Below are 26,307 nucleotides of genomic sequence, written 5' to 3' on the forward strand. Positions count from 1 at the left end.
ATCCTGTGTAGTGACTTGTGTCCCATCCCAGTTACTACTATTATTTAAAACTGTGACAGGACAAAAATTATTAACAAATGTGTATTCAGGGGCTTATCCTAACCCCTTCCTACTAACAAGACTGACTTTTCCATTAGGTTTCTTGGCATCCTTGTCTTCTTAGGAGAGTCTTGCAATGCCAGGTAGGATACTTTACTTTGGGAATGGAAAATGGAGTTAGAGGATAGACAGAAAGGAACCAGATCAGAGGGCAGTAGGAAAGGGGAAGGACTTGGTCAAAAGAGATTAAGCCTGTTTACTTTATTGAGAATACAGGAGGGAACTTCACTACTGCCCAAGAGGTAGATAGCTGGAAAGACCATTGCTCTCATCCTCACAAGAAAAAGCCAGATAAACTATAAATAAGAACTTTTCTTGAACCCATCAGAGATCTGAAGTCAGAGGATGACCAAGTAGCCTGGATCTCCAGGATGGACAAGCGTCTTGAAGGAAAGTTGAAACCATGGATTAGCTCCTGTGACAAGTGAGCACAGACATTGTATGGCCACCACACATGCAGATAAGAAAACAGCTACAGTTTAACAACTGCCAACAGCTGAGTGTTGGTTAGCATGATAGTACAGAGCCCCTAACTCAAGGAGAGTTTGAACATATTTCCAGGCTCTTCTCCATGGACGTCTACCAGGTACTCATTAGAAACATTGGAGGAATGGTGAAAGATGTAGAGACCCACCTTTGAGAGCACAGAAGTGCAGGAGGGACACTAGAGGGAAGGCACACAGTACTGTCCAGCCCATCTCCCATATGGAACAAAACCCTTAAGAACTACTTGGACAAAGGCAACAAACATTGTTGTCCCCAACTGCACAGGCAAAATCCCATTGCTGATGAGAGAAAGATTTAAGAAAGAGCCTCTACCTTGATAGATGCAGAAAACTGTCCCAGGCCCAGAATCCTAAACTAATATCACTAGAGGTCTCCTACTGCTGGAGGATGGCAGGAAATCCTGTCCAGTGCAAGCCACCACGATAGAAGGCAGAGAGTGGCTTCCATGGGAAGGTAGGGCAGGAATGCTTAGAAAGCTCCATTCTGAGGCACACAGGGCCAGCCTAAGACTGATGCTGGAACATAATAAATAGAACACCTCCCTGTGCCCACAAAGAGCCTCTTTTAAACACTGAATATTGAGCACCATCAGTCTACTACCAGAGGTGAAGGAGAATGTGGAGAATGACCCCTTCTGGGTAAAGATGTGCATGGATGAAGTAGTGTAGAAGCCTGAGGAGGGATCACTGAAAAAAATCCCCCAGTGTCCCAATTCCAATCTTAAGCATAAGGCAATTCTAGAGGAATTTGAAACATGTAATTCACTGAAGAACCATAGTAACAACAAAATGCCAAACCTAGCTCAACTCCCAACTAGATTGACTCAATCCCACACACCAATCATCTGACAGAACAGGAGACCTGTCTATTCTCAGGTGTAAATATTTTTGTCTCAGTATATATTGTTCTACAATGTCTGACATACAATGAAAAATACCAAATACACCAAAAAAAAAACAAGAAACAAATGACCCATTGTCCAGAGAAAAAATAATCAATAAAACCAGACTCAGAGATGATCCAGATGTTGGAACTATCACAGGAGGACTTTAAAATAACTAAAAGTAATATGTTATAGTATCTGGTGGAAAAGGTGGACAATACACAAGAACAGATGAAGGAATTTCAGCAGAGAGATGAAAATTGTAAGAGTGAGTCAAAAACAAAAAGTTCAAGAACTATGAGGAATATCAAACAGTCTAACCCAAGTGTAAATGTAGCCTCAGAAAGGGAAGAAAACAAGAGCAAGAGGTCTTTTCATTATTCAGTAGGAGGGCAAAAATATTAACTGCATTCGATTTTTGTAAATTCAAAATGATCTTTTAAATTGCAAAGAAACAACTAAGAAGATAAAAATAGAATGTACATCTTTCAGCAATAGAGGGAAAAATGGAATGGCACCAAATAATCCAAATGAAAGTCAGAAGGAGAGAAAAAAAAAGTGAATGGAATAGATAGAAAGCACAAATAAATGATATATCTGTATTTAAGTTCAATATAAATAGAATAAATGCTGTAGCTCAAATACAGAGGTTTTCTATTCATCAAAAGACATTATAAACAGTGACAAACAAGCCATAAAGGGAAAACATGTGCAATACATTCCACCAGAAAAGAACTTATACCCAGAATATATGAAGTGCTAAGACATTACAAGAAAAGATAACAATGAAATAGAAAATTAGACAAAAATCTTGAACAGGCACTTTGCAAACAGAAAAATCAAATGGCCAATAAATGTATGGAAATAAGCTTAACCTTAATAACAACCAGAAAAATTAAAATTAAAGTATTATTATACTCAAAATCATTTATCATTAGGGAAATACAAATTAAAATGACAGAGATTCTACTATACACTTACTAGAATGGCTAAAATCCAAAGACCTAACAATATCAAATGCTGATGAGGATGTGAAGCAACAGGAACTCTCATTCATTGCTGGTGGGAATACAAAATGGTATACTACTTTGGAAGACAATTTGGCAGTTTCTTATAAAGCTAAAGATAGACTTACCATACAACCCAGTAATCAAACTCCTAAGTATTTACTTAAGTGAATTGAAAACTTAGGTAAATACAAAATCCTGTATGTGAATGTTTATAGCAGCTTTATTCATAATTGCCCAACAGGAAATAAGATGTCCTTCAATAGGTGAGTGGATAAATAAACTTCATGTAACAGTCAAGGTTCTGCAGAGAAAGAGAACCTATAAGAGATGTATAAATATATATCACCTGGGCCTAGAAAAATTTGCACATGTACAGAAATATTTCTAGTATAGCAGAAAACTAGAAACCATCCACCTTCTGTAGACTGGAAAATAAATGTAGTATATCCATTCAATGGAATACTATATATCAGTAATAATGAACAGCCACATTCATCAACACAGAAATATCTTATGAACATAATGAGTGAAAATACATTATGGAAGAATACACTCAGTATAACTCCATTTACATAAAGTTCAAGAACTGAAAAATACATTATTTAGTCATGACTATAAATGAAAATCAGGAGAGTGTTTTTTGTCTTGAAAGAGAGGAGAAATGTAATCAAGAAGGGTCACACAGACTTGTGGATAACTAGTAATGTCCTATTTCTTAACCTGGGTGGTGGTTACACAAATGCATAGATGTTTTATACACTGTTTTATGGATACTATGTATTTTTAAACTTAAAAATTATTAAGGAGGAGTTTAGAATCATCTATTCCTCCAGTCACTTTTGTCTGCTGACCTCTAGAGAGCAGTCAGCACTACCTCCCTCCACTGCTAGAGGTAATATTAGTGTCCCTTAGGTATGACCTTTGCCCACTCCTCCTATCCTTCATGCTTTGCATCCTAGTGTCACTATTTCTATTACCACTGCATATTTCTGGCAATTCTCTCTGGCATGGATTGTTCTTAGTCACTCAACAACCATGTACAGGCACTGTTCTGTAAACTGTGGATACAGCAGGGATGAGATAAAAGAAACGTTTGCCAGGATAGTCTGGGAAGACCTCTCTGAGAAGATGATATCTGAGATGAAACATGACTCCAAGAAGGAACTTCTTGTGCTTGAAGAGTCAGTAGACAAGCCTCCTAGGCAAGAGCAACAGCAAATGCAAAGGTCCTGAGACAGGGATCAGCTTGCCTTGTCCAGAAGCACACCAGGGTAGGGGTTGGGGTGTTATGCCAAGTGCAATGAGAAGTCATCAGGTACTATTTCAAAATTTAGAACTACTTTTTAATAACAGCCTGCGATACAATTCACAAACCACAAAAAATTCACCTATTTAAAGTGCAAAATGCCATTGCTTTAGTGTAATCACAGAACTGGGCAATCATCTCAATTTTAGAACATTTGCATCATCACAACACAAAAAAAACCCTCACATCCACCAGCAGTCACTCCGTCCTACCCCAAATCTACTCTCTGTGTGGATGTGCCTATTCAGTACCTTTCACATGAATGGAATTACACAATATATGGTCTTTCATGCCTGGCTTCTTCCACTTAGCATGTTTTCTTTCTGTTTTTTTGGTTTTTCTTTTGGCTTTCTTAGCTCAGATATTATAATTTTCACACCTAGAAGTTTGATTTGGATCTTTTTTTTACATTTGTTATGCAGCATATATGCAGTCATAATAACTTTCGAAATGTCATCATCTTCCAGTTTTTACATCTATGGCAATCCTGGGTCTGTTTTGATTGCTTGCTCTTTCTTATTGCAGTTTGTATTTTCTACTTCTTGCATTTCTGATCATTTTTATTCAATGCTAGCAATTACGAATATCACTTTGCTGAGTGTTGGATATTTTTGTGTTTCTATGAATATTCCTGAACTTTGTTCTGGGATGTGGTTAAATTAGTTGGAAATGGTTTGATCCTTTTGGGGGTATTTCTTTTAAGATTCGTTCATCAGGACCAGAGCAGCATTTACTCTAGAGCTCATTATTCTCCCCTACTGAGGCAAACTCCTCCAAGTACTCTACCTGAGGCCTTGTGAAAAGTAGTTTCCAGACTGGCTGGTGGGAACCATGATTCCCAGCCCCATGTGAGTGCCAGCTACTGTTTCCTCTAATCCTTCCAGGCGGTTCTTTCCCTAGTCTGGGTCAGTTCCCTCACACGTTGATTAGCACTCTGTTGAACAGTCGAGAGGTCCCTCCGCAGATCCCAGGAGTTCACCTCCCGTGAAGCTTTCTCCTCACCCGCACTTTGTCCTGCACATTGGATCCACCTTAGTCTGGCTGATGTTTAGTCCAGTCCCCTCGGCTCAGGGAATCCCTGCAGCTCTACCTGCATTCTCTTCCCTGTGCTGGAGCTGTAAACCCTCTCCTGGGCTTATTTCCCTCTCAAGAACCACTGGCCTTGTTACTTGATGTTGAGTATCTTGAAAACCACTGTTTCCTATATTTTGTTTAGTTGTTGTTGTCAGGCAGAAGAGGAAATCTAATGCCTATTATTCCATATTGGCTAGAATCAGAAGACTGTGGCCTGGGGGCTTATACAGAGGCATGTTTGCAGGTTGAAATGGTCTAGGGGAGGGGTGGGGGAGAAAAGGTGAAGAAGAGATGATGCTGCAGAGAAAGGGATGATAGCAGGAGGGTCCCTGGCAGAGGTATCACCTCCCTAAGGAAGTGGAATCCTTTCTCCATTCTGACCAAGAGGAAAGGCAGGTATGTGGATCCAGATGTGAGTAGATCAGTAGAAATAGTGGTTGGGAGAAGCGTCTAAATCTGGGTTCCCCCAGCAGACCCTAAAATGAGAAGTTGCATGTAAGTCATTCATTTAGGAGGGATCCAAGGAAACACTGTTACAGGAGTGGGAAAGTGAGGTGGGGAGGGGTGGGCAGCAAATTAAGGCAATGTCAGCAAGCAAGTTACCATTGCAGGTAACTGGGCCTCAGTGTGGAGAAAATGCCTCAGAGTTAGTCCAAAATATGAGGCGAGAGAGCTGGGCTGCTTGTACCTCAACTCCCATCAGTCTCTGGTTGACTGAGGACATAAAATTCCCAGCATTCCAGTGCCTGCGAGGGGCAGAGCAGGCACTGTGGCCAGAGAAAGCCCTCAAGGCCTGATGGTGGTGGACAGTCTGGCCAGCTGCCCTGAATGGAAAGGCCTAAAGGGCCAATGGTTGGGGCATTACCGCAAATGCTATAGACGGTCATTTATGCTTGTGATTCTAGTATTTAGTCTGTACAGCATTCCACCCCCTCACCTGGAGGTGGAGGAAATGTCACTCTCAGTCAGGGTGTCCTAAGTGGGGCTGCATGGGCCCCATGTGCTACAGCTGTTGATACAGGCACACCGCTGTGTGCACACGTGCAAAAATTTCCTCACCGCATGCCCACGGTGCTGAGTCCACAGGGCTGTGCACGGCATGCAGCACAGATGTGGAGGAGGCACAAAATATAATGAAAAGAGCACCAAACATGGTGCCATGAGCCCTGGCTCTGCCACTTAGGGAGCTGTGCAACGTCAGGAATCGGCTTCCCAGTTGGTAAAATGGTACCAACCTACTTGCCGGGACTATGGTGAAAGTGAAGAGAATCGGAGAATGTGAGATGACTCCGTAAACCTTTCAGCACTATGCACAGGGAGGAATTACCACTACCAGAGGCCACCAGTACTTGTAAATGCCCTGGAGAAGAGCCACTAATGACAAGCTTCCCAATAAAACCCATCCAAGATCACAAGGAAACCTCTGGGAGGTCAACTGAAGACTTGATATTGAAAGGGTGGTCTGTGCTCCAGCAGCGTGGCCTGGGACCTTGTTAAAAATGCGTAACTCAGATCCCAGCCTAGGACTGAATCCAAATCTATGGAATCAGAACCTGCATTTTTAGCAAGAGCCCCGGGTGACTGGAACGCACACTGAAGCGGGAGACACCCCGTCCTGCCATAGTGGTTAGGGCCCGCCTCTTTTCCCCCTCTCATTTCTGGGGCAGCTCAGCGGCCTCCACCTCAGATTTCGGGCTCTTGTCCAGATCTGCTCCAGAGAGAATCTGAGCCTGAATTATTTCTCCTCTGACTCCTTTGGCCAACCTCTGCTCTGTATTCTCATTGCCGAGCTGGAAAATTGTTTATAGCTATGTTCATAATAATGATTCTGAAGAAATAAGAGATTGTAGGATCACGTTCAGAACAGTATGATAATGCACTTCTGAAATTTACGATCCAAAATGGTTAAAATTAACAACAACAACAACAATGTCCTGTTGCTTGATTTATTTGAACTGTGGCAAACCGGAAAAGTCGTCAGTACAAAATGACTCATTCCCTGATGTTGCTGAATAAGATTCTAAAATCACCACCCATGGTTTTCCTGCACTTTGAAGTGACAGAACAAATGACAGCAGAGATGGGCACTGTCCCCTTGAGTCCAGAGTAGCTGATATACAAACATCTCACAACAATAACATCCTCATACAAAAACAACCTGCAATAAGGATGTTATTTCTGGGATTTGCTTGTACATATTAGTTAATAAGCATTTGTGCACCTGAGGCAGAGCTCTAGGACAGAGATGATCTGGGTTTTTATATAGTCAATCAACAAACTTGTTGATACCACCTCCCTGCCAGGTCCTGTTCTAAGGACACAAAGATGAAGACAGGTCTCAGAGCAAACCTTTCATGGAGCAAAAACTGAGGGCCATAAAGGAGATATAGAAGAGGAGGCTAAAGTGGGAAAGAGTCTGGGAAAACAGCCTAGGAGGTGACCCTGGGGATGCATGATGAAAAGGGGTTTGACCAACAATCAGAGGTAAGTACATTGTATAAGGAGGGAACAGCATGTGTCAAGGCCAGAGGGTTAAAGGCCTTTTAGGGCACTTCTTCAAGGAGGACAACAATGTAATGCTATGGAAGAAAAACTCAAAATAAATAGCCTTTTGGGTCATTAACAAACTGTGGATTAGTCCATGGGATCCTAACAGAATGCTTTATTGGCCTCTGGGTGTGTAACAGCCTCTAGGGACTACTCTGAGCTCACTGCTCCCTTAGCTGCCCCACACCCAAGCCCAGCTTCCCACCCCACTTTGGGTGCTCTGCCTCTTTCATTCTTCCACCCTCTTGCCCATAGATGATGTCTACCCTTCATCCAGCCTCAGCTCTGGGGTCGCCTTTTTAGTAAGACTTTCACTCCACCCAACACCTGACCCTTCCTCTTCTCAGCATGGATGGCAATGCCACGCACAAGCAGTAACACAGCAGACAGCATGAATCAGAAGAAAAGGGGTTGATCTTGAACAACTTGAAGCTGAAGTTCTTGTAGGAAACCCAGTCAGGGACATCTCAAGGCAGTGGGTTTTGGCTCAGGGAAGAGATAATGATTGTAGATATGCATTTGAGATGCATCAGAAAATTGAAACAAATGTATCGGCATCCACCTGATTCTATCCCTATCTTCTTTCTCTTCTGTTATAATGGATGAACCCACCACCTCCACAAATCCCACCCCTTCCCACTATCAAGAACAGAGCACCAGCAACTCTCCACTCTCCTGCAATATAAACGTTCTATTTTCCATTGGATCAATTCTGTTAGGAATCCCATTTCCTTACATTATAAAATAAAAACAAACAACAAACCTCTTGACCCCACTTGCCTTTCCAGCAACTGCTCCATCTCTGCTCCCCTTTATAGCAATTCATTAAATTAACTGCATTCTCAGTCTCAATTTCCTCTTAACATTCTCCAATAGCATTTTTCCCCAACTTTACCAAAATTGCTCTTTCCAAGGTCACCAATGACATCACATGGTTAACTCCATGAGTACTCACCTAATTTACTTAGCAGCTTTCTTTATCTGTTTCCAAGATTAACTTCAGGTGTTTTGAAGACACTACGATCTCAATTTCCAGCTTTACCCTCTAGGTTTCTGGTCATTCCTTCTCAGTCTCTTTTCTGGTTCTGTCTCATCTTCCTGACCTTTATGTGCTGGACTGCTCAGGGATCAGCCCCTGGACCTCTTTTCTTTTCTATCAATTTGACTTCTCCACTTGGTGTCTAATAGGCATATTGAATTTATCACAAACTGAGCCCTTGCTATTCTCCTTCAAAATTAGATCTTCCCACAGTCTTTCCTACCTCAGTTAATGGCTGTTCTTACTCTTCCAAGTTGTTCAGGTGAGAGTGATGTCAGTGAAAGTGCAGAGTAGACAGCTCCAACCTACTATCCTCCCACAGAAAAACAAGTTGAAACTGTCAGAACCAACTCTATCAGAACTCTGAAAAATAGTCAAAGGTTTACAGCACCAAATGCTGAATCAAGAAAAGGCGACTTCAAAACGGTAGAGTGGCTAATAGGGGCTGCAGGAGATGAGAATGGGAGTTACTGTATAAGGGATTCAGAGTTTCAGTTTGTAATGATGACAAAGTTCTGGAGATGGATAGTGGTGGTAGTTGCAATATGAATGCACATTATGTCACTGAAGTTAAAAATGGTTAAAATGGTAAATTTTATATGTATATTTTACCACATTTTAAAAAATTAACAGAAAAAAAACTGTAGGAAAGCTTTATGGCATTTTTACTAGCCTTTAATGATCCTTTCCTTGGTTCAGCAGAGGTTTTGAAGATGTTCATGTTAGTGTGAGACCAGTGGCCCTTGTCCCAGCTTTTGGGAGGAGCACAGCATTATTTGCAAATTATTGTGTGCTTTTGTTCTAACCTGCCTCTGTGCTAGCTGAAGGACTGATGCAAGGCTTTCATCTCTGTTTCACCTAAATCAGAGTCACTGAGGCTGGATTAAACAGTATACATTGCTCAAAGACATGGTAAAGCAGACAAACAACCTGCCGACACCTGGGGCAAAAGATTATGAGACATACAATAGACTGGCCACCTAAAGCCTGGCAGGAAAAGCCAGAGAGATAGTTTAGGAAATTAGGGCATTCAAAAGCACTGGTATATAAGGCGAATTTTAGAAAGCCATATACATGCTTAGAAAAGAACTGAGAAGACCTCAGCTTGCACCTCAGATTGGTCCCTAGGCTAGGAGGTCTGGGTAAGTATTAAAGAAGGACCTCAGGATAAAGCCAACCTGCAAAGACCAGAAGAGGTGTATGCACGTGTGTGTGTGTGTGTGTGTATTTGTTTGTTTGCTTAGCTCCTGGTGATCAAGTAAATCTGTTAAAACAGTTGAATACATGCTGAAGAACAGAGACTTCAGTGACCACACATAAAAAGGAAAATCGTCTCTGGAAAAAACAGTTAGAAGTCACTAGATAAATGAATCACTACAGCCTTTAACAATAAGAAAAGCAAAACTAAATCAAAACAAAACCCCCAGCAAACCCTGGGATGGGTGGGAGAGGTGGGGTAGGGTGGGGGGAATCTGATTTCCAGAATTACCATATCATACTATTCAAATGTTCATTTTTTAACCAAAAAAAAAATCACAAAGCATACAAATAAATAGGAAAGTATGACCCATTCAAAGAAATAAAATTGACTGAAACAGTCCCCAAGAAAACACAGACTTTGGACTACTACACAAAGACTTTAAAGTAAGTGTCTTAAATATGTTCAAAGAACTAAAGGAAATAAGGAAAGTAATGTATGGACAAAATGAGAATATCAGTAAAGAGAAATTATAAAAAGGAACCAGATGGAAATTCTGGAAATGAAAGATACAATTATTGAAAGGAAAACTTCATGGAAAACAGTATAGAGAGTCCTCAAACAGTTAAAAATAGAACTACCATATGATCCAGCAATCCTAATTCTGAGAATATATCCACAGGAAATGAAATCAATATCTTCAAGAGATTATCTGCACTCCCATGTTCACTTTAGCATTATTCATAATAGCCAAGTTATGGAAACGACCTACATATCTGTCAATGGAGGAATGGATAAAGAAAATTTTTATATATGGAAGATTATTCAGCCTTTAAAAAGAAGGAAATTCTGTCATTTGTGACACATGGATGAATGTGGAGGACATTATGCTAAGTGTAATAAGCTAGACACATAAAGACAAATTACTGCATGATGTCTCTTATATGTGCAATATAAAAAAGTCAAATTCACAGAAGCAAAGAGTAGAATGGTGGTTGCCAGGGGCTGGGGAAATGGACAAATGTTGGTAAATAAATTAAAACTTCACTACAGGGATTCAACAGCAAATGTGAACATGCAGAACACAGAATAAGTGAACTTGAATATAGGACAGCTGAAATTATCCAGCCCAAGGAACAGCAAGAAAAGAGAATGAAAAAAGAAATGAACAGCACCTGTGAGACCTGTAGGACGCTATCAAAAGGTTCAATATATGCCTTATGGAAGTGTCAAAAGGAAAGAAAGAGAAAGAGAAATAGCAGAAAGAATATTTGAAGAAATAACTGAACACTCCCCAAGTTTGTGGGAAAACACAAATCTATACATTCAAGATGTTTAATGAGCTCCAAGTAGAATAAACTTACAGAGCACATGAGACACATTATAATCAAACTGTCAAAAGACAAAAATAGAATCTTGAAGGAAGCAAGAGGGTATCAACTTGTCACATACAAGTGCTCCTCAGTAAGATTAACAGCAGATTTCTCATCACAAACCATGGAGCCCAGATCGCAGTGGGATGACATATTTAAAGTGCTGAAAGAAAAACTTTAATGAAGAATTCAATATCCAGCAAAACTGTCCTTCAAAAATGAGGAAAAAATTAAGACATTTTCCAATAAACAAAAGTTCAGGGAGTTCATTACCATTAGATCTTGACTAAAAGAAATGCTAAAGGATGTCCTTCAGGTTGAAACAAAAGCCCACTCAAAAGTTACTTGAAGCCATATGAAGAAATGAAGATAAACGGTAAGGGTAACTAATATAAAAGCCAGTATTATTCCATTTCCAGCTTGTAAATACACTTTTAAATTTCTTCCATAACTTAAAAGACAAATTCATAAAAATAATTATAAATCTTTGTTATCAGGTACACAATATTTAGATATAATTTGTGATGGCAACAAAAAGTGGGGGATGAAGAGGTTTGTATGTATTGAAGTTAAGTTGTTATCAATTCAAACTAGACTGCTATAAAGTTAGGATGTTCAATGTAATCTCCATGGTAACCACAAAGGACATACCTAACTATCTAAACAATTTAAGCAAAGGAAATGAAAATGGAATTAAAACATACCACTACAAAAAATCAACTATAGTTGACCCCTCAACAACATAGGCTTTGGATATGCCAAACCCCTGCACAGTCAAAACTGTATATAACTTCCAGTTCCCCCAAAACTTAACTACTAATAGCTTACGGTTGACCAGAAACTTTACTGATAACACAAGCAGTCGATTAACACATATATTATTTGTTATATGTATTATATACTGTATTCTTATACTAAAGTAAACTGTGACAAGAAAATATTTTTCAAATTGTCTTAAATCTCCAAAAAATTTTCCAAAATATTTGCTGAAAAAAAATCCACGTATAAGTGGACCTATGCGCTTCAAACCATGTTGTTCAAGGGTCAACAGTGAAGACAAAAGAAGGCTGTAATGGGGAAATGAGGTTTTTAAAAAAGTGTAAGACATATGGAAAACATCACATAGTCGAAGTAAATCCTTCCTTATTAGTAATTACATTAAATATGAATGGATTAAACCTTCCAATCAAAAAGCAGATTGGCAGGTTGGATTAGAAAAACATGATCCAATATACTATCCACAAGAGACTTATTTTACACACAAATAGGTTGTAAGTGAAAGGATGGAAAAACATATTCCACAAAAATGGTAACCAAAAGAGAGCTGAGGTAACTATACTAATATCAGACAAAAACAGACTTGAAGACAAAAAGTGTTGCAAGAGACAAAGGACAATATATACTGATAAAAGAGTTGATTCATCAAGAAGACATAAGATTTATAAATATCTATGCACCAAAAAAGACCCAAAATATATGAGGCAAATATTAATAGAATTGAAGGGAGAAATGGGCAGTTCCACAATAATGGAGATTTATGCAGACTTCAGTATACTATTTTGAATCATGGACATAACATCTATGGAATGAAGATAGAAATCAATAACAGAAGAAAAACTGGAAAATTCACAAATATTCACAACTGGAATTTAATGACACTCTTAAACAACCAATGGTTGAAGAAATCACAAGACAAACTAGAAAATACCTTGGCACAAGAAAAACCACAACATACTAAAATTTATGGAATGCAGCAAAAGCAGTGCTAGATGGAAATTAATAGCTATAAATGCCTACATTAAAAAAAAAAGAAAGATCTCAAATTAATAACCTAACTTTATATGTTGAGGAACTAGAAAAAGATGAAAAGCTAAACTCAAATCTAGCAAAAGCAATGAAATAATAAGAATAGAATGTAAATAAATGAAATACTGAATAGAAAAACAATAGAGAGGATTAATTAAACCAAAATCAGTTCTTAGAAAAGAGCAACAAAATTGAGAGTCCTTTAGGTACTGACAAAAAGGAAAAAAGACAGAAGACACAAATAACTAAAATCAGAAATGAAAATGGGGATGTTACTGTTGTACTTATAGAAAGAAAAGGATTATGAGAATACTATAATTGTACACAGGAACAAATCAGATTGCCTAGATGAAATGGATAAATTCCTAGAAACACACAGACTACCTAACCCAACTTAAAAAAAATAGAAAATCTCAAGAGACCTGTAACAAGAAAAGAGATTGAACATTCTAACAAAGAAAAGTTTATTGACAGATGACCTCACTGGTGAATTCTACCAAACATTTAAAAAACTAACACCAATCCTTTTCAAACACTTCCAAATATTAAATAATAGAAAAGAGAACACTTCATAACTCATTTTATAATGCCAGTATTAGCCTAATACCAAAACTCCCCTAAGGACATCACATGAAAATTACAGACTAGTATCCCTCATGAACATAAATACAAGAATCCTCAGCAAAATACTAACAAATTGAATCCAGCAGCATATTAAAAGGACTATATACCATAACCAAATGGGATTTATAACAAGAATGCATGAGTGGTTCAACATTAAGAAAATCAGTTCATACATTAATAGAACAAAGAAACCTACATAACCATATTGAGGCCTAAAAAGCATTTCAGAAAATCCAACACTTTTTCATAATACCCATTTAGTCTGATCCTTTCTCATCATTCTTTGAACATGTCAGACACAGATGCCAGAGACTGTTTGCTCTTCCCTCCGACTCGCTCTCCCTGCAGAAATCAGCCTGGTTGACTCCCTTACTTCCTTCAGGCTTTTTCCAAGCCTCTTTCTTAGTGAGACCTTCCCCCTCTATCCTATCTAAAATTTCACACCCATAGACCCTGTAACTTCATGTTCTCTTTCCCTACTTTATTTTTTTTCTCCTTATTATCACTAAGATAGCATTTTTATTTGTATTTATTGCCCATTTAGAATGTAAATTACATAGGGCAGGGTTTTCTTTTCCCACTATTTTGTTCACTAATATCCCTAGTGGCTAGAACAATGCCTAGGACATAATAACTGCTCAATAGGTATATATTCATTGATGTAATTAGTAGGTGGAGGTTGAAGCCATGGCATACATGACAGCCTCAGGATGACTGCACAGAATGAGAAGGGATGTGGGTTAAGCACAGAGCCTGGTGAACTTTACTGTGCAAGGAAATAGCAATTATCCCACAGAGAACCAAATAGGATGCTAATGACTAGAATATGTGACTGAATCTTATCAAGATTACCAGTGATATCAACTGAACCAACTAAATAAGACCAACTAAACTCTTTACAACCAACTTGAATATTAACCTTTGAGATTCAATTAAGGGCATAAAAGAAAAAGAAACAAGAAAGCTCAGCACTTCTCACTTTAGGCTGAGAGAATTTTTTAGAATGACTCTTTAGAATACTGCATTTCAAGGACTGAGAGGCACGTTGTGGGGAATTTCAAAGGAACTCTCACATTGTGTGTTTGTGCACACCTGGAATTCCTACCATGTATTATATAAGAAATTTGGTAACTGCAAAAAAAAAAGTGAATCCGTGCCTATACAGAGGATTCTTATGCAATATAAATAATTCACAGTAGGTAAGTAAATGCTAAGTATAAGTAAATACACATTTCTCCCCAAATGCTAGAGGAACCCAGCAGTGGGATGGGATGAGTCCTCATTGAAAGGATTGGGTAGTCTTGGTGAAGGAGGTAGAATTCAAGCTGGGCTTTGAGGAATTAGTGAGACTTTCAAATGCAGAGTATAAACCAATTGGTGGAGGAGATAGGCAGTAGGTTTGGGTAATGGGTTATGAATCTAGAAATGCAGGTGGAAACTGGCAAAGTCCAGATTCATACTACAGTATTAGGGAACCACTGAAGATGTGTGAGAAAAGGACATAAAGAGATAGGACTGACATCAAAAGGAAATGTCAACTACATTTTTCTGTTCTAATGGACCAAGATTACTCCAAATATTTTCTAAATAAATTTATACATTTTGCCAGTTCTAATGGCTTAAGCTTTTCAATAACTTATTGTTCTTAGAAGATGCAAATCTTTATCACAAACTACAAGACCCCATATGGTTCAGTCTCTACTTTCTGCTTCCACCACCCCACACTGGCCTACTCTAAGAGCCCCTCCCACCTACAGGGCTTTTGTACCTACTGTCCATCAGCCTGGACAGCTATACTCCCTCCTCTTTGCCTTAAATCCTCTTTGTCAGCTCACAGCCCAAGCATTCCCTCCTGAAGGAAATACTCCAACCTCCCCGTTTACGTGTTATCATGGCAGTTTCTCCATCACAGCACTTAGCACTGAATTTTAGTTGTGATCTTCAGTTAACCTATCTCCTTTACTGGGCTGAAGTTCCATGAGGGTAGGGGCTTCTCCTCCTCGCTGACAACTGTATCCCTAATGTTTGCACATAGAAAGTACCCAATAAATTATGTGTTGGAAGAGAAAGATGCCAGAAAGAACCATTTGGAGAGGACTGTTTATCAGTCTTTTCAAAAAGTGGAAATTAGGTAATGTAGCATTATAATTCATTCCATTTTCTATTTTAAGTCTCTTAAGAGTCTGTTCAAGCTCACATGGCTTGTCAGGATTCAAACCCAGGCTTGTCTAGTTCTTCTTTTTCTATTTAAATCATGTGTTTCAGTTACAGTCTGTATGTGTAAGCAAGGAAGAGGGAAGATGGAGCCAGCCGTCTAACAAGTATAAATCTGATCCTATTCTGTTTCAATTTTTTCAAAATGTAGGTCATCAAGCCTCACTTAAAAGCTTATAAACCTGCAAGAAGAGACAGCAGATTGTTTTCTCACTGTTCTTTCTTGGAAAGGCCTTGCTAATATGGTGCTTTTTCACTCTACTTCCTCTTCTCTGGGATTTGTGACACATAGTTGAACTCAAAAAACAAACGAATTGAGCAACCTGTGAAGGCACCTAGGCTGGCAAAGAGATCATGTTATAGACCAACAAGTTACCCTGTCTTTCCAAAGGCCAGTCCTGTGTTTGATGGCGCACACACTCTCCACTATAGCAAGTAACAACATAGGACTCAGCATGAGGTCTCTTAGCATTTAATCTGGGAGCTTTGATACATCTAGCTCCGGACCCTTAATTTTCTATTTATAAGTGGGAGAGGTGTGATTGCAAATTTAAAAATCGAGCACCTAACTGTGTGCCTTGGCACTTACATGCATTATTTCATCTAGTCTTCACAATAATCCCGTGAAGTCATAAATGTTCACTTTGTATTATGGGGAACGTTACTTGCTCAAGTTCGTATGATCAATAGATGAGCCTGGGTCTCAAATCCAGATCACCTGACCACTATATCCTTTGTGCTATTATTTCAGCAGGCTATTGAAAGAACCTCACAAAGAATTATATTTAGAAGTGTTTTCAACTATAAATCTCTAAACACTTATAATGTTAAAATTTGTTAGAGAGGAAGAACTGAGGAAGATAGAGAGGAACAGAACCTGATTAAGATTTTAAGGATGATGAATTACCAGAAAACAGCTTTTCTCTTAAGAGTAGTAGTATTTCCTGTACTTCAGATGTTCTCATTTAAGTAATAAAATAGAAAATAACTCAACTGAAAAATGGGCAAAGGTCTTTTCTCCAAAGATAAATGAATGGCCAATAAGCACATCAAAAGATGCTTATCATCAGCAATCAGGGGAATGTCAATCACAAGCACAATGAGGCAACACTTCACACAGGAGGATGGCTATGATAGACAACATCAAGTGTTGGTGAGAATGTAGAGAAACTGGAAGTCTCCTACACTGCTGTTCAGAAAACGTGCACTCTCTGTGGAAAACAGTCTGGCAGTTCCTCAAATCGTTAAACAGTTACTATATGACCCAGCAACTACACTCCTAGATATATACCCGAGAATCGGAAACATATGCAAAACTTGTACATGAATGTTCACAGCAGCATCACTCATAATAGCCCCAAAGTGAAACCAATGCAAGCATCCATCATTTGATGAATGGATCAATAATATGTGGTATATCCACACTGATGGAATATTAATGAGCCATAAAAAGGAAAGGAGCACTGATACACAGTACAACATGGAAGAACCTTGAAAATACTGTGCTGCACAGAAGCCAGTCACAAAAGACATGTTGTATGATTCCATTTATATGAAATGTCCAGAATAGGCAAAACCATGGAGACAGAAAGTAGTTCAGTGGTCACCAAGGGCTGGGTTGGGGGAGTAGAGGTTTTAGGGGTGACAGCTGAGGGAGTACAGGGTTTCTTTTTGGGATTATGCAAATGTTCTCAAATTGAATGTAGTGATGGACACCCAACACTGTGAATATACTAAAAACTACTGAACTGTACCCTTTAAATGGATGAACTATATGGCATATGAATTAATCTCAAAGTTGTTTTTTTTAAGTTCCCTAAATTCACTACAAACTGCATCTGCAATATGAAGCATTTATCAAAGTTTACTTTAAACCCAATGGACTTTCCTTACCCACTCCCTGTAACAGTTGTGAGAATTGTAGCATTTGCATCATTATTTCTGAGTATCTTTCACAGGGATAATTTGAAGTTGCATTTAACTTATGGACCTAAACACACGAGATACTAATAGATCTAATACTAAGACTTTCAGTAAAAGGAAGCCTGAAGATACACAGATGGCATCACCATCCACCCACTTAATCTCCTGAAACTTAGAGTCACTCGTGTCCTCCTTCCTTCAGCCCACACATCCATTCTGCCAGCAGGAAGCCCTGTTTGTAAACTTCATCAAGTATGTTTTGGTTTATTCACTAAGGTATCTCTGGTCCTCAGAATAGTACCTGGCACACAGATGCTTAATTAATACCTGTTGAATAAAAGAATTCGTGTTCTCCATGAAATTAACCTTTTTAAGGAAAAAATTTAAATCTTTCACTTAATGTGTTAATTTACATACTAATTTTTAAAATGTAGACTATGGAAGAGTCATTTGCCATTCCAATTGCTGAAAACATAGTAAGGCTAAATCCTTAAAGGGACATGCTATGTTGCCAGAATATGCAGAAGTAGAACATAATAACTTTATTCAAGTTTGCTCTTGTTACCTGATCCACAAATATTTAAAAGATATTTTATTTTATAAAAACTTACATCTGTAAGTAATGGATTGACCATACAGAGGGCTTAACCTGGAATACATGGATAGGCTTAGAGGCTCATGAACCCCTAAAATTTTATGCAAAATCTAACATGTTTATTGGCATGTATATCTTTTTGGTGAGAGAATTCATAGTGTAATCAGATTTTCAAAGAAGGCTATGACCCAAGAGGTTAAAAAATTAACTAAAACAGTCACAACATCTTTAAAACATGAATTTGTACAATAAAATAATATCCAACAGCTCCATCTATGGGTAAGTCACAATCACCTAATAAGAAATAATAACTACCAGAGATCAGTGCATCTTACGAATGCTTGTGTTTAAATCTTCAGTGTCACTCTAGTGGGAATTCATTCACTACAGTATCACAGTTATTTCTTTTCCAGATATAGATGCAAAAATTAGGAGACTGTTGATGAATTCTACTTACAGTACTTCAGCACCAAAAAATTGGGCAGTTATGCTGATATATGTATGTACAGTTCAACATCTGTCAGTCTTAAAATGCTTATTTATAGTGAAATCTATATAAAACCGTTAAAAATTTTTCTATTTACATTTTTTAAAAAATGAAAAGTATAGTTTCCTTTGCCACAACTTGTCAAAACTTACTCACCCACCCATCCTTTACCCCTCACTCTACTTGTGACAGACAGTGATCACAAGACCCAAACACACTGCTTAAACAAATGGTGACTTAAAAAGGTAGATTGCTTAAAGACATTACATTTAGAACTGTAAAATGAACTTTTTATACATTTCAAAGGGGGTTAAACAAAATATGTAAGAACTTTTTCAAAGCCTCAGTCCACCATTAATGTGCAATTTCAATGTTAAGATAGCATCATATGAGAATAACTTGTTTTCCTGAACATAACTGGACATTTCCTTTGGGCCAGAAAATGTTTCTTCTCTTCTGCTTCACAATGAAACATTTTCTCTTAGATGGGTGGAGAGTGAGAGGTGGAGAGGGTAGGCAATCCTGGTTTACAGGAAACTGACAGGAGGAATATGGCCTGCTTTGAAATGTTTACATTTAAATAAATAGAAGGCAAGTGTGCTGCCTCAAGCATAAAGGAACAACAACACAATAAATTAGCATACAAATGGCGAGAATGTACAAGCCACCCAAAAAGCACTTCCCACTGGTTAGGGATCTGACTTCCACCATCTAACAAGAATTCTTTAATGCCAGTATTTTTCTAGTTACTTTTATAAACTATCAACTGAGCAAATGTAAAATGCGAACCAATTCAACATTTGCAAAAACATACAAGATTTTTTAAAAAACTGTTTCTAACACACCACTTCAAAATACAAACTGTTCGCATTCCCCTTATTTGATGGTGTTTTGCTCAGTAGAAACCAGCTGAGGAACATTCACAGGAAAAGTCTCTTTCCACCACATGACAAACTTTTCCAACAACTATGGTCCAACAGAGAAAGAATATCAGGTCTTATGTCACTGTAGATGTGCATGTTTTTTTTTTCCTTTTTTCCTTTTATTTATTTTTTTTGTAAAAAGTACATTCCCCTGTGAGTTTTATCTTGTGTTAAAATGCTGCTTCTGCAGCAATTCTTGTTGAAACACTGCTGTTTCAGGGTCCACAGCCTAAGCATGGGCAAAGTGCTCTCTTTATACTTCAAAATACAAGGGCTTCCCTGCACATTTGGTAACAAAGCAGGTTTTTAAAGTGCACTCCTTGTCCAAAACACTAGGACCGTTCAGCAGAACTCTGGGAGGGGCTGGGTTCGGTTCCATCCTCTGTGCTGCTGTCCATGTCCTGCTCCATAGCCGGATCATCGTCATCCAACTGCTGACTGGTGAAGTTGTTTAGTTCAAGGAGCCCACTGGGCTCTACCACCACGTTGGAGCTGGAGTGACAAGGAATGGCATACTGGGGGATGGCCTGGAAGAGAGACACAGGAGAGAAGCTTTACGGTAAGAAAAAGCAATAGAAGGATTTCCCCAACAGTAAGGAAGGAAAAATGGAAGTTGGTATTTATTGGACAACTACTATGCCAGGCACTGTGCTAGGTGCTTTTGCATATGATACTCTACTCAATCCCCATTACACTGTATGGAAAATACTATTATCATTTTACAAACAAGGAAACTAAGATGGTCAGTAATTCATCAAGGTCACATGGACACCTGGTCAGGGTTAATGCCAGGATTCAAATCCAAGTTTCGATGGTGGCTCTTCTAAAAAAGGAGGCTGAAGTCTGCCTGATTTCAAGAGGTTTGGAGGACATTTTCATTTGATCTTTAAGCAAATTTTAAATGTAAATATAGTCAGATTTTGCTCATTATTATCTGTAAGATGAACGATTAACTTACTGATACCACAATATGTATTTAAAGCCCTTTGGTAACCTTTTGGTGTTTCAAATGTGAAGTTATTTGTTTGGGTCACATAGTAACAATCTTTATTGAAAATAAGACAAAAAAACAAACTTTTAAATAATAAAAATACCAGTAGATAAACATATTTTTTTTGTTTTTTATATAGCCACATTGCCTTGTCAAATTCTTCTTTCTCATCCTTATTTGACACCTTTTTTAAAGGTATCATCAGCTCATACCATGCTTAAAACTCTACAGTTGTTTCCTATTGTACTTGCTATAAAATCGAACTCCTCACATGGCTCCAGCCTTATGCCAAACTCACTTGTACCTTAGAGCCTTTGCACTAGTTTTTCCCCTCTTCCTAGAATACTTTCTCCAAATCTTTGCAGGCTGGTTTCATCCTGTCATCTGTATCTTAGCGCAAATGTTTTGAGTAAATAGCTTTGAGAAGCCTTCCTTCTGTGACCACGACACCAGACTACTGAGTTTGTCCCACCTACTACCTCTATTATGTTGTATTTTCTTAACTGCATTTATCATCTGTTTGTTAAATTGTTTTCTCACCCTGAGAATGTCAGCTCTAGGACAGTATGGACCACAGCACAGATCTGGATTATCTCTTCCTTGCTGGATGTCCAGAGCTCTGAACAGGCCTGGTACACATTAGATGCTTAATAAACCCTTGCCGAATGAGTAATGTTATCTTTAACATTAAACCCCAGGCCCCAGAGCAAAGCTGCGTATCAGCACTTACAAATACATAAAAATTTACAACCTTCCACTAAAGGGAAATGTAAATTTAATTTTAACACTATCAAGAAAATAGTGCAAGGTGCCTAGGCATTGAATCTAGAGTGGTTGAGGGTAGAGTTTTTTGTTTCCCCTACCTCTGTTCCATATAGCTGATCACTAAGAAAAAGTCTCAGGTGGGGTAAAGAAACCTGAATTAAATCAGCACTGACTGATATGCCACGGGGCTCTGAATAAGTCACTTCACTTCCCCAAGTTTTAGTTTAATCTTGTGTAAAATAAGATACCTAGAGAAGATAAGCTCTAAAGATCTTCGTGGTTCTAAAATTCTATGAATTCCACATATATAGACTCTTTCAGAATAGAAGATACATTTACCTTTTTACTCCCTTATCCCCAGTACCTAGCACAGTGCCTGGAACTCCAAGGTTAAATAATACATGTGAATGAATGAATGAATGAACAAACAAATGAACAAATGAAATACAGGTCTTCTGTCTACAAAGAACAATGCTTTTCATTTAAAGCATTTAATAGTGAACATGCTGAATTTTTATAGAACATTTTTCAAGGAATCAAAGCATTCCTGCAGACTTTGCTCAATCATCCCCACAGGCATTTTACTGAATCAGTACTTCAGGTCAAAGCTAAGCATAACTTATATAAGATCTGAATGTTCTAACAACAATATTAATAATCATTACAATAACAGGAACTATCTTTATTATTACTCTTTATCAGCACTTAACCAGCTGCTTTATATACATTTTCTCACTTAATCCTCAAAACACCCCTGTGATATAAGTGTTATAGTTTCCATTTCATAGGTAGTGAAACAGAGGTACAGAGGTTACCTGTACAAGAGGTACACTGAGGCTCAAGGCCACAATGCTGGTAAGGAGTTCAGGTGAGATTCAAATACAAGTATTCCTGACTCCAAAAGCTTGGGTTCTTAATCACTACCCTGCCTTCCCTCTGACACAGTAACCTAGCATATGATTTATGCTGAAATTAGTTGACTATTCTGTAGAGAATCTACTCATCATCAGCTATCATCCTTGAAACATGAAACAAATTATATCTTCACTCCTGTTCATGAAGGGCAGAAAATATTTTCCAAATAAGCTAGCCAGTTAAATTTTAGTTAAAATAGTTAGAGCTACCATTTACTGGGCAATAACTATAAGCCAGGTACTGTGCTAGGCGCTTCATGTCAATTTTGTGTAATCCTTACAACAATCATGTAAAGTAGGCATACCTTATTCTCATTTTACTGATGAGGAAACTGAGGCACAGCGAGATTAGGTAGCCTTGCTCAAAGAAACACAGTGAATAGCAAAGCCAGGAAACCATTCCTTTTCTACCATACTCTAACCTCTTCAGGGGAAAAAAAAAAAAAACATAACAAATCCCTTTGCCAAGGTTTATTTCATTCACTAACATTAGTTTTTAAAGGAAGGAACAAATTATTTGACCAATTCAATGCCAATTTGCCTTTGAGCATTTCCCCCATACTTACTTACACTGTATTTGGATTAAAAATTTGCAATCTCTCATAGTGTGGCATCATAGAAAAGGTAAAGTTTACCACCAGAACTTCCAAATCACTCAACAGTGGATGTATGATGAATCCTAGACTATCCACATTTCAATAAATCCAAATTCTCAATTAACTAAAATGTGCTACTCTAATTCCTTTCAAGTCAAATACCAATTTACCAAAAACAAACAAACAAACAAACATCAAGAAAACCACCTGATACCCTACAAGGACAGAGGGAAATGAAACACAACTTCTAAAAGCTAATCTGGATTTGGTAATTCTTCGGTCTTGATCTGTTAGGCATGATGACAGATGAGTTTTAGAATAATGGGAATGTGAAGCACAGAAAGAGCTACTGTTATTGAATAATCTATATGTTCACTAGCCTGTACACAGGACAGTAACTATAAGATTTTCAATAACAATGATTGAAATAAAAATCAAAGCTCTATGATTAATCCCAAGTTAGATATAAAATTATGAAGAAGTCTTCTCCTACAACTGTTTCTCCAGACATTTCAGTTAATTAAGGTTTCATTGCCCTGAAAACCATAAATTTGGACCAAGATCAAGAACTATGTTCTTCAAACAAAAGAGTTCCTGAAATTAACTTGAAGTAGAAGTGCAATCCAGTTATATCCCAGGAAGTTTTGAGTAAAGATTAAGGAGTCCAAAGTTTGATCCCAGGAAGCTGCTGATCTTCTGGGTTGACTGGTAAATGTCGCTTGCATCTGCAAAGCCAGCTAATGTGGCCCTGACTGCCTCTAAGGTGTGCTATGTGACACTATTCATCAATTTTCTAGGACTGTCTTCCTTTCAAGATAAATATAAACTTGTAATAGGTGTCAAACCAAATTTGTCAAAACCATCTCAAAGATAATCTCTACATCTTTCTACCTTCTTGGTTTGACTCTTCTGTGACATCCCAAAACACACCAAACCCACAACCCCAAGATACCCAAGACTTCTCACGTTCCTTCGATTCTTACCTGGATGATAATTTCTGCTGGGCTCTCTTCAGCTTTCTTTTGGCCTACATTCTGAATACGCATGAACTGGCCTGTCGTAGGCACTCCTGGTGCATCGATTTTCCTTGTCGTTAGGGAAGTGCCAACAGCAACAGCAGATGGACTTGAACAGGACTCTCTACATTTCTGTTGCTGGGGAGTGGAATTCGCCATCCCTGCCACCACCACATGGGTGGAAGGTAATGATCCTGCTTCACCAGTGAGCATACTAGTGGCAAGAGCCTTCTTTGGGGGATCCACTACTATATGCTCTACATTTGTATCAATCTGAGCTTCCATCAAAGACATTTTCAAAATGTCTGACACTGCTGTCTTCTCAGAGGCCTGAATGGGAGATATGCTTGTAACTGGTGATGTCAGCTTAGGCACAGAACTGCCACCAGTTATCTTTGTAACTGTGGGAGGCTGGCGCCCCTCAAAAGTTATCTTTGTAACAGAGGATCCTTGGGTTATAATTGGCTGCTCCACCTGAAAACAAATTGGGTTTGTGTGTGTTACAGCTACATCTGAGAAAACCTATCAAACACCCCAGACATTATGGCAACAGAAACATTCGTGCGGTATACGAGGAAGACATTTTGAAGCTTGGTGCTTTAATTAGAGGGCTGGATGGGAAAGTATCTGGTTACTTTTAAGAAACCTAGGGAAAGAGGAGGGGTGTAAAGAACCTTTGTTCAGCCAGCCAAGGTTCATAGCAGTAAAGGAAAAAAAAGTCACAGCAGCCTTGTTTTCCTTTGACATTTATATCCCCACACAGTACACTTTCAACCCATCTCAAATTATTTCATGTAATCTTCAGGTTTTTAAAATAAAAAGTAGGATTTTTAAAAAATCTTTTGCTTCAAAATACATTTATACATATTCTATATGTGTATGTACTGATAATATACACATACATACACATAAATCACTCCAAAGCCATTGATTTTCCCTAATATAATTTTTTTTCAAATATCTCCAGATAATTCCCCTGCAATCCAAAAAAAAAAAAAATCTAGTAGATAAATTTATTAACTAGATGGTAATAGTGTAAACTACAAGGGAAGAAGTTCAGTGAAGCTCCTTAAAAAGACTGTAGTTTACTTAGCATTATTGCCACAGAAATACAAGTTTATAGGCATGGAAATAAATTTATATTATACCTAAAAAATAAAAATAATTTAGGGATATTGCTTCTATATACTGCTGATTAATGCCAAAGTGATTTCATTAAAAACTGCCTGGAAAATCAAGTTCTGAGTGCTATGCTTTTTTTCCTTCCTACATTAATGCGTGCATTTCTTCCCTAATGTCAACATTCTGATGGGATAAAGCAACACCAGCATAATGAGGCTTTTGAGATTCCTCTTGCCAGGAGAAAGCATTGCTAATCACGATAAGGTCGTGCTGTTCTCATTTTTTCCATGAACAGAGAAGTTTAACTTTGCATGCTATCAATATTCCATTACCTGGCTTGCCGGCTGTTTCTCTGAAGCGGCTGGGAGCGGCATTTGGCTGTGGGGGGTTTGGGGTTGCACGTAGATTTTTGGTTGGTTCGGAGCCTGCTGCAGTTTAGGGAGCTGCTGCGTGGTTTTTACGGCAAGCACCTGTACTACGGTTTGCGGGGGCTGTGCCATTAATGTAGGAAGCTGCCTGTCTTTAGCCACCACGGGATGCTGTGTGTGCTGTACGTCTGGCTTGGGCTGTGCTTGTTCTTGCTGGAGAGGGGTGAGTTTTTGATGCCTGATGGAAAGCTGGGGCATTTGCGGGAGTTTGTGCTGGAGCTGGTCTGCCTGCAGGTGGATGGTCTGCTTCTGTTTAGTCTGGAAGCACTGCAGAGTTTTCACTTGCAGTTGAGTCTGTTCCAGCTGGGGCTGGCTAAGTTTCTGCTGTTTAGCTGCCTGTGACTGAGTCAGGGCAGATCGGTAAAACAGACCTGTCTGAGGGTCTAAAGTGTCCATCTCTTCAACCTCGCCCTCCTCAGTTCCAAGTTCCTCGCTGTGTTTGGTAAAAGCAGTATGACTGCTTAATGCCTAAGTAAAAAAGGCACAAAGTAAGAATGAAATAAGAAAAACACCTACATTGCTACATTTTCCTCAAACTGGAAAAGACCAGTTTCACTCAAAAATTTTCAGAAGGAAGAGCCTAAAAAAGACCAAGAAACCTCAAAGTTTCTAAATCTAAAGGGGCCTTAAGATTGATATTCTAGCAATTTCAACTCTCAGACCTTAAGAACTGTAAAAGCTGGTCTACTCCCTTCTCTAAGAAAAGTCCTACAGGGCCCAGAATTTATAGGTAAGAGGAATAAGTGCCCTGCAAGTACAGCCCAACAAAGAGAAACAAAAGGCTCCGTGGCTCAGGAACAGCTCTCCAGCCTGGTCATCAGCAGTGTTAACCATCAAAGAAAGAAAGCAGCAACCAGGAGTGAGGCG

The 26,307-nt window shown here is 38.6% G+C and overlaps 1 protein-coding gene across 11 annotated transcripts in view; it reads right to left on the reverse strand.

Moving 5' to 3' along the window:
- Positions 1-18,122: 18,122 nt before the first annotated feature.
- Positions 18,123-26,307, reverse strand: part of EMSY (EMSY transcriptional repressor, BRCA2 interacting) — an 88,569-nt gene continuing 80,384 nt past the window's right edge. For 9 of the 11 annotated variants that reach the window (XM_036895396.2, XM_036895393.2, XM_036895391.2 and 6 more), the window contains 3 exons: positions 25,345-25,908; positions 23,858-24,364; positions 18,123-20,135 (listed from right to left, as the gene is read on the reverse strand). In XM_036895396.2, coding sequence (XP_036751291.2) covers positions 19,941-20,135; positions 23,858-24,364; positions 25,345-25,908 — 1,266 coding nt within the window. In that variant the 3' untranslated portion in view covers positions 18,123-19,940. The remainder of the gene's footprint in view (positions 20,136-23,857; positions 24,365-25,344; positions 25,909-26,307) is intronic. The other 2 variants (XM_036895400.2, XM_036895399.2) reach the window with 1 other exon arrangement.

The sequence above is a fragment of the Manis pentadactyla genome, chromosome 9 (genome assembly GCF_030020395.1).
Source record: "Manis pentadactyla isolate mManPen7 chromosome 9, mManPen7.hap1, whole genome shotgun sequence".
In the NCBI taxonomy this organism is placed as follows: Eukaryota; Metazoa; Chordata; class Mammalia; order Pholidota; family Manidae; genus Manis; species Manis pentadactyla.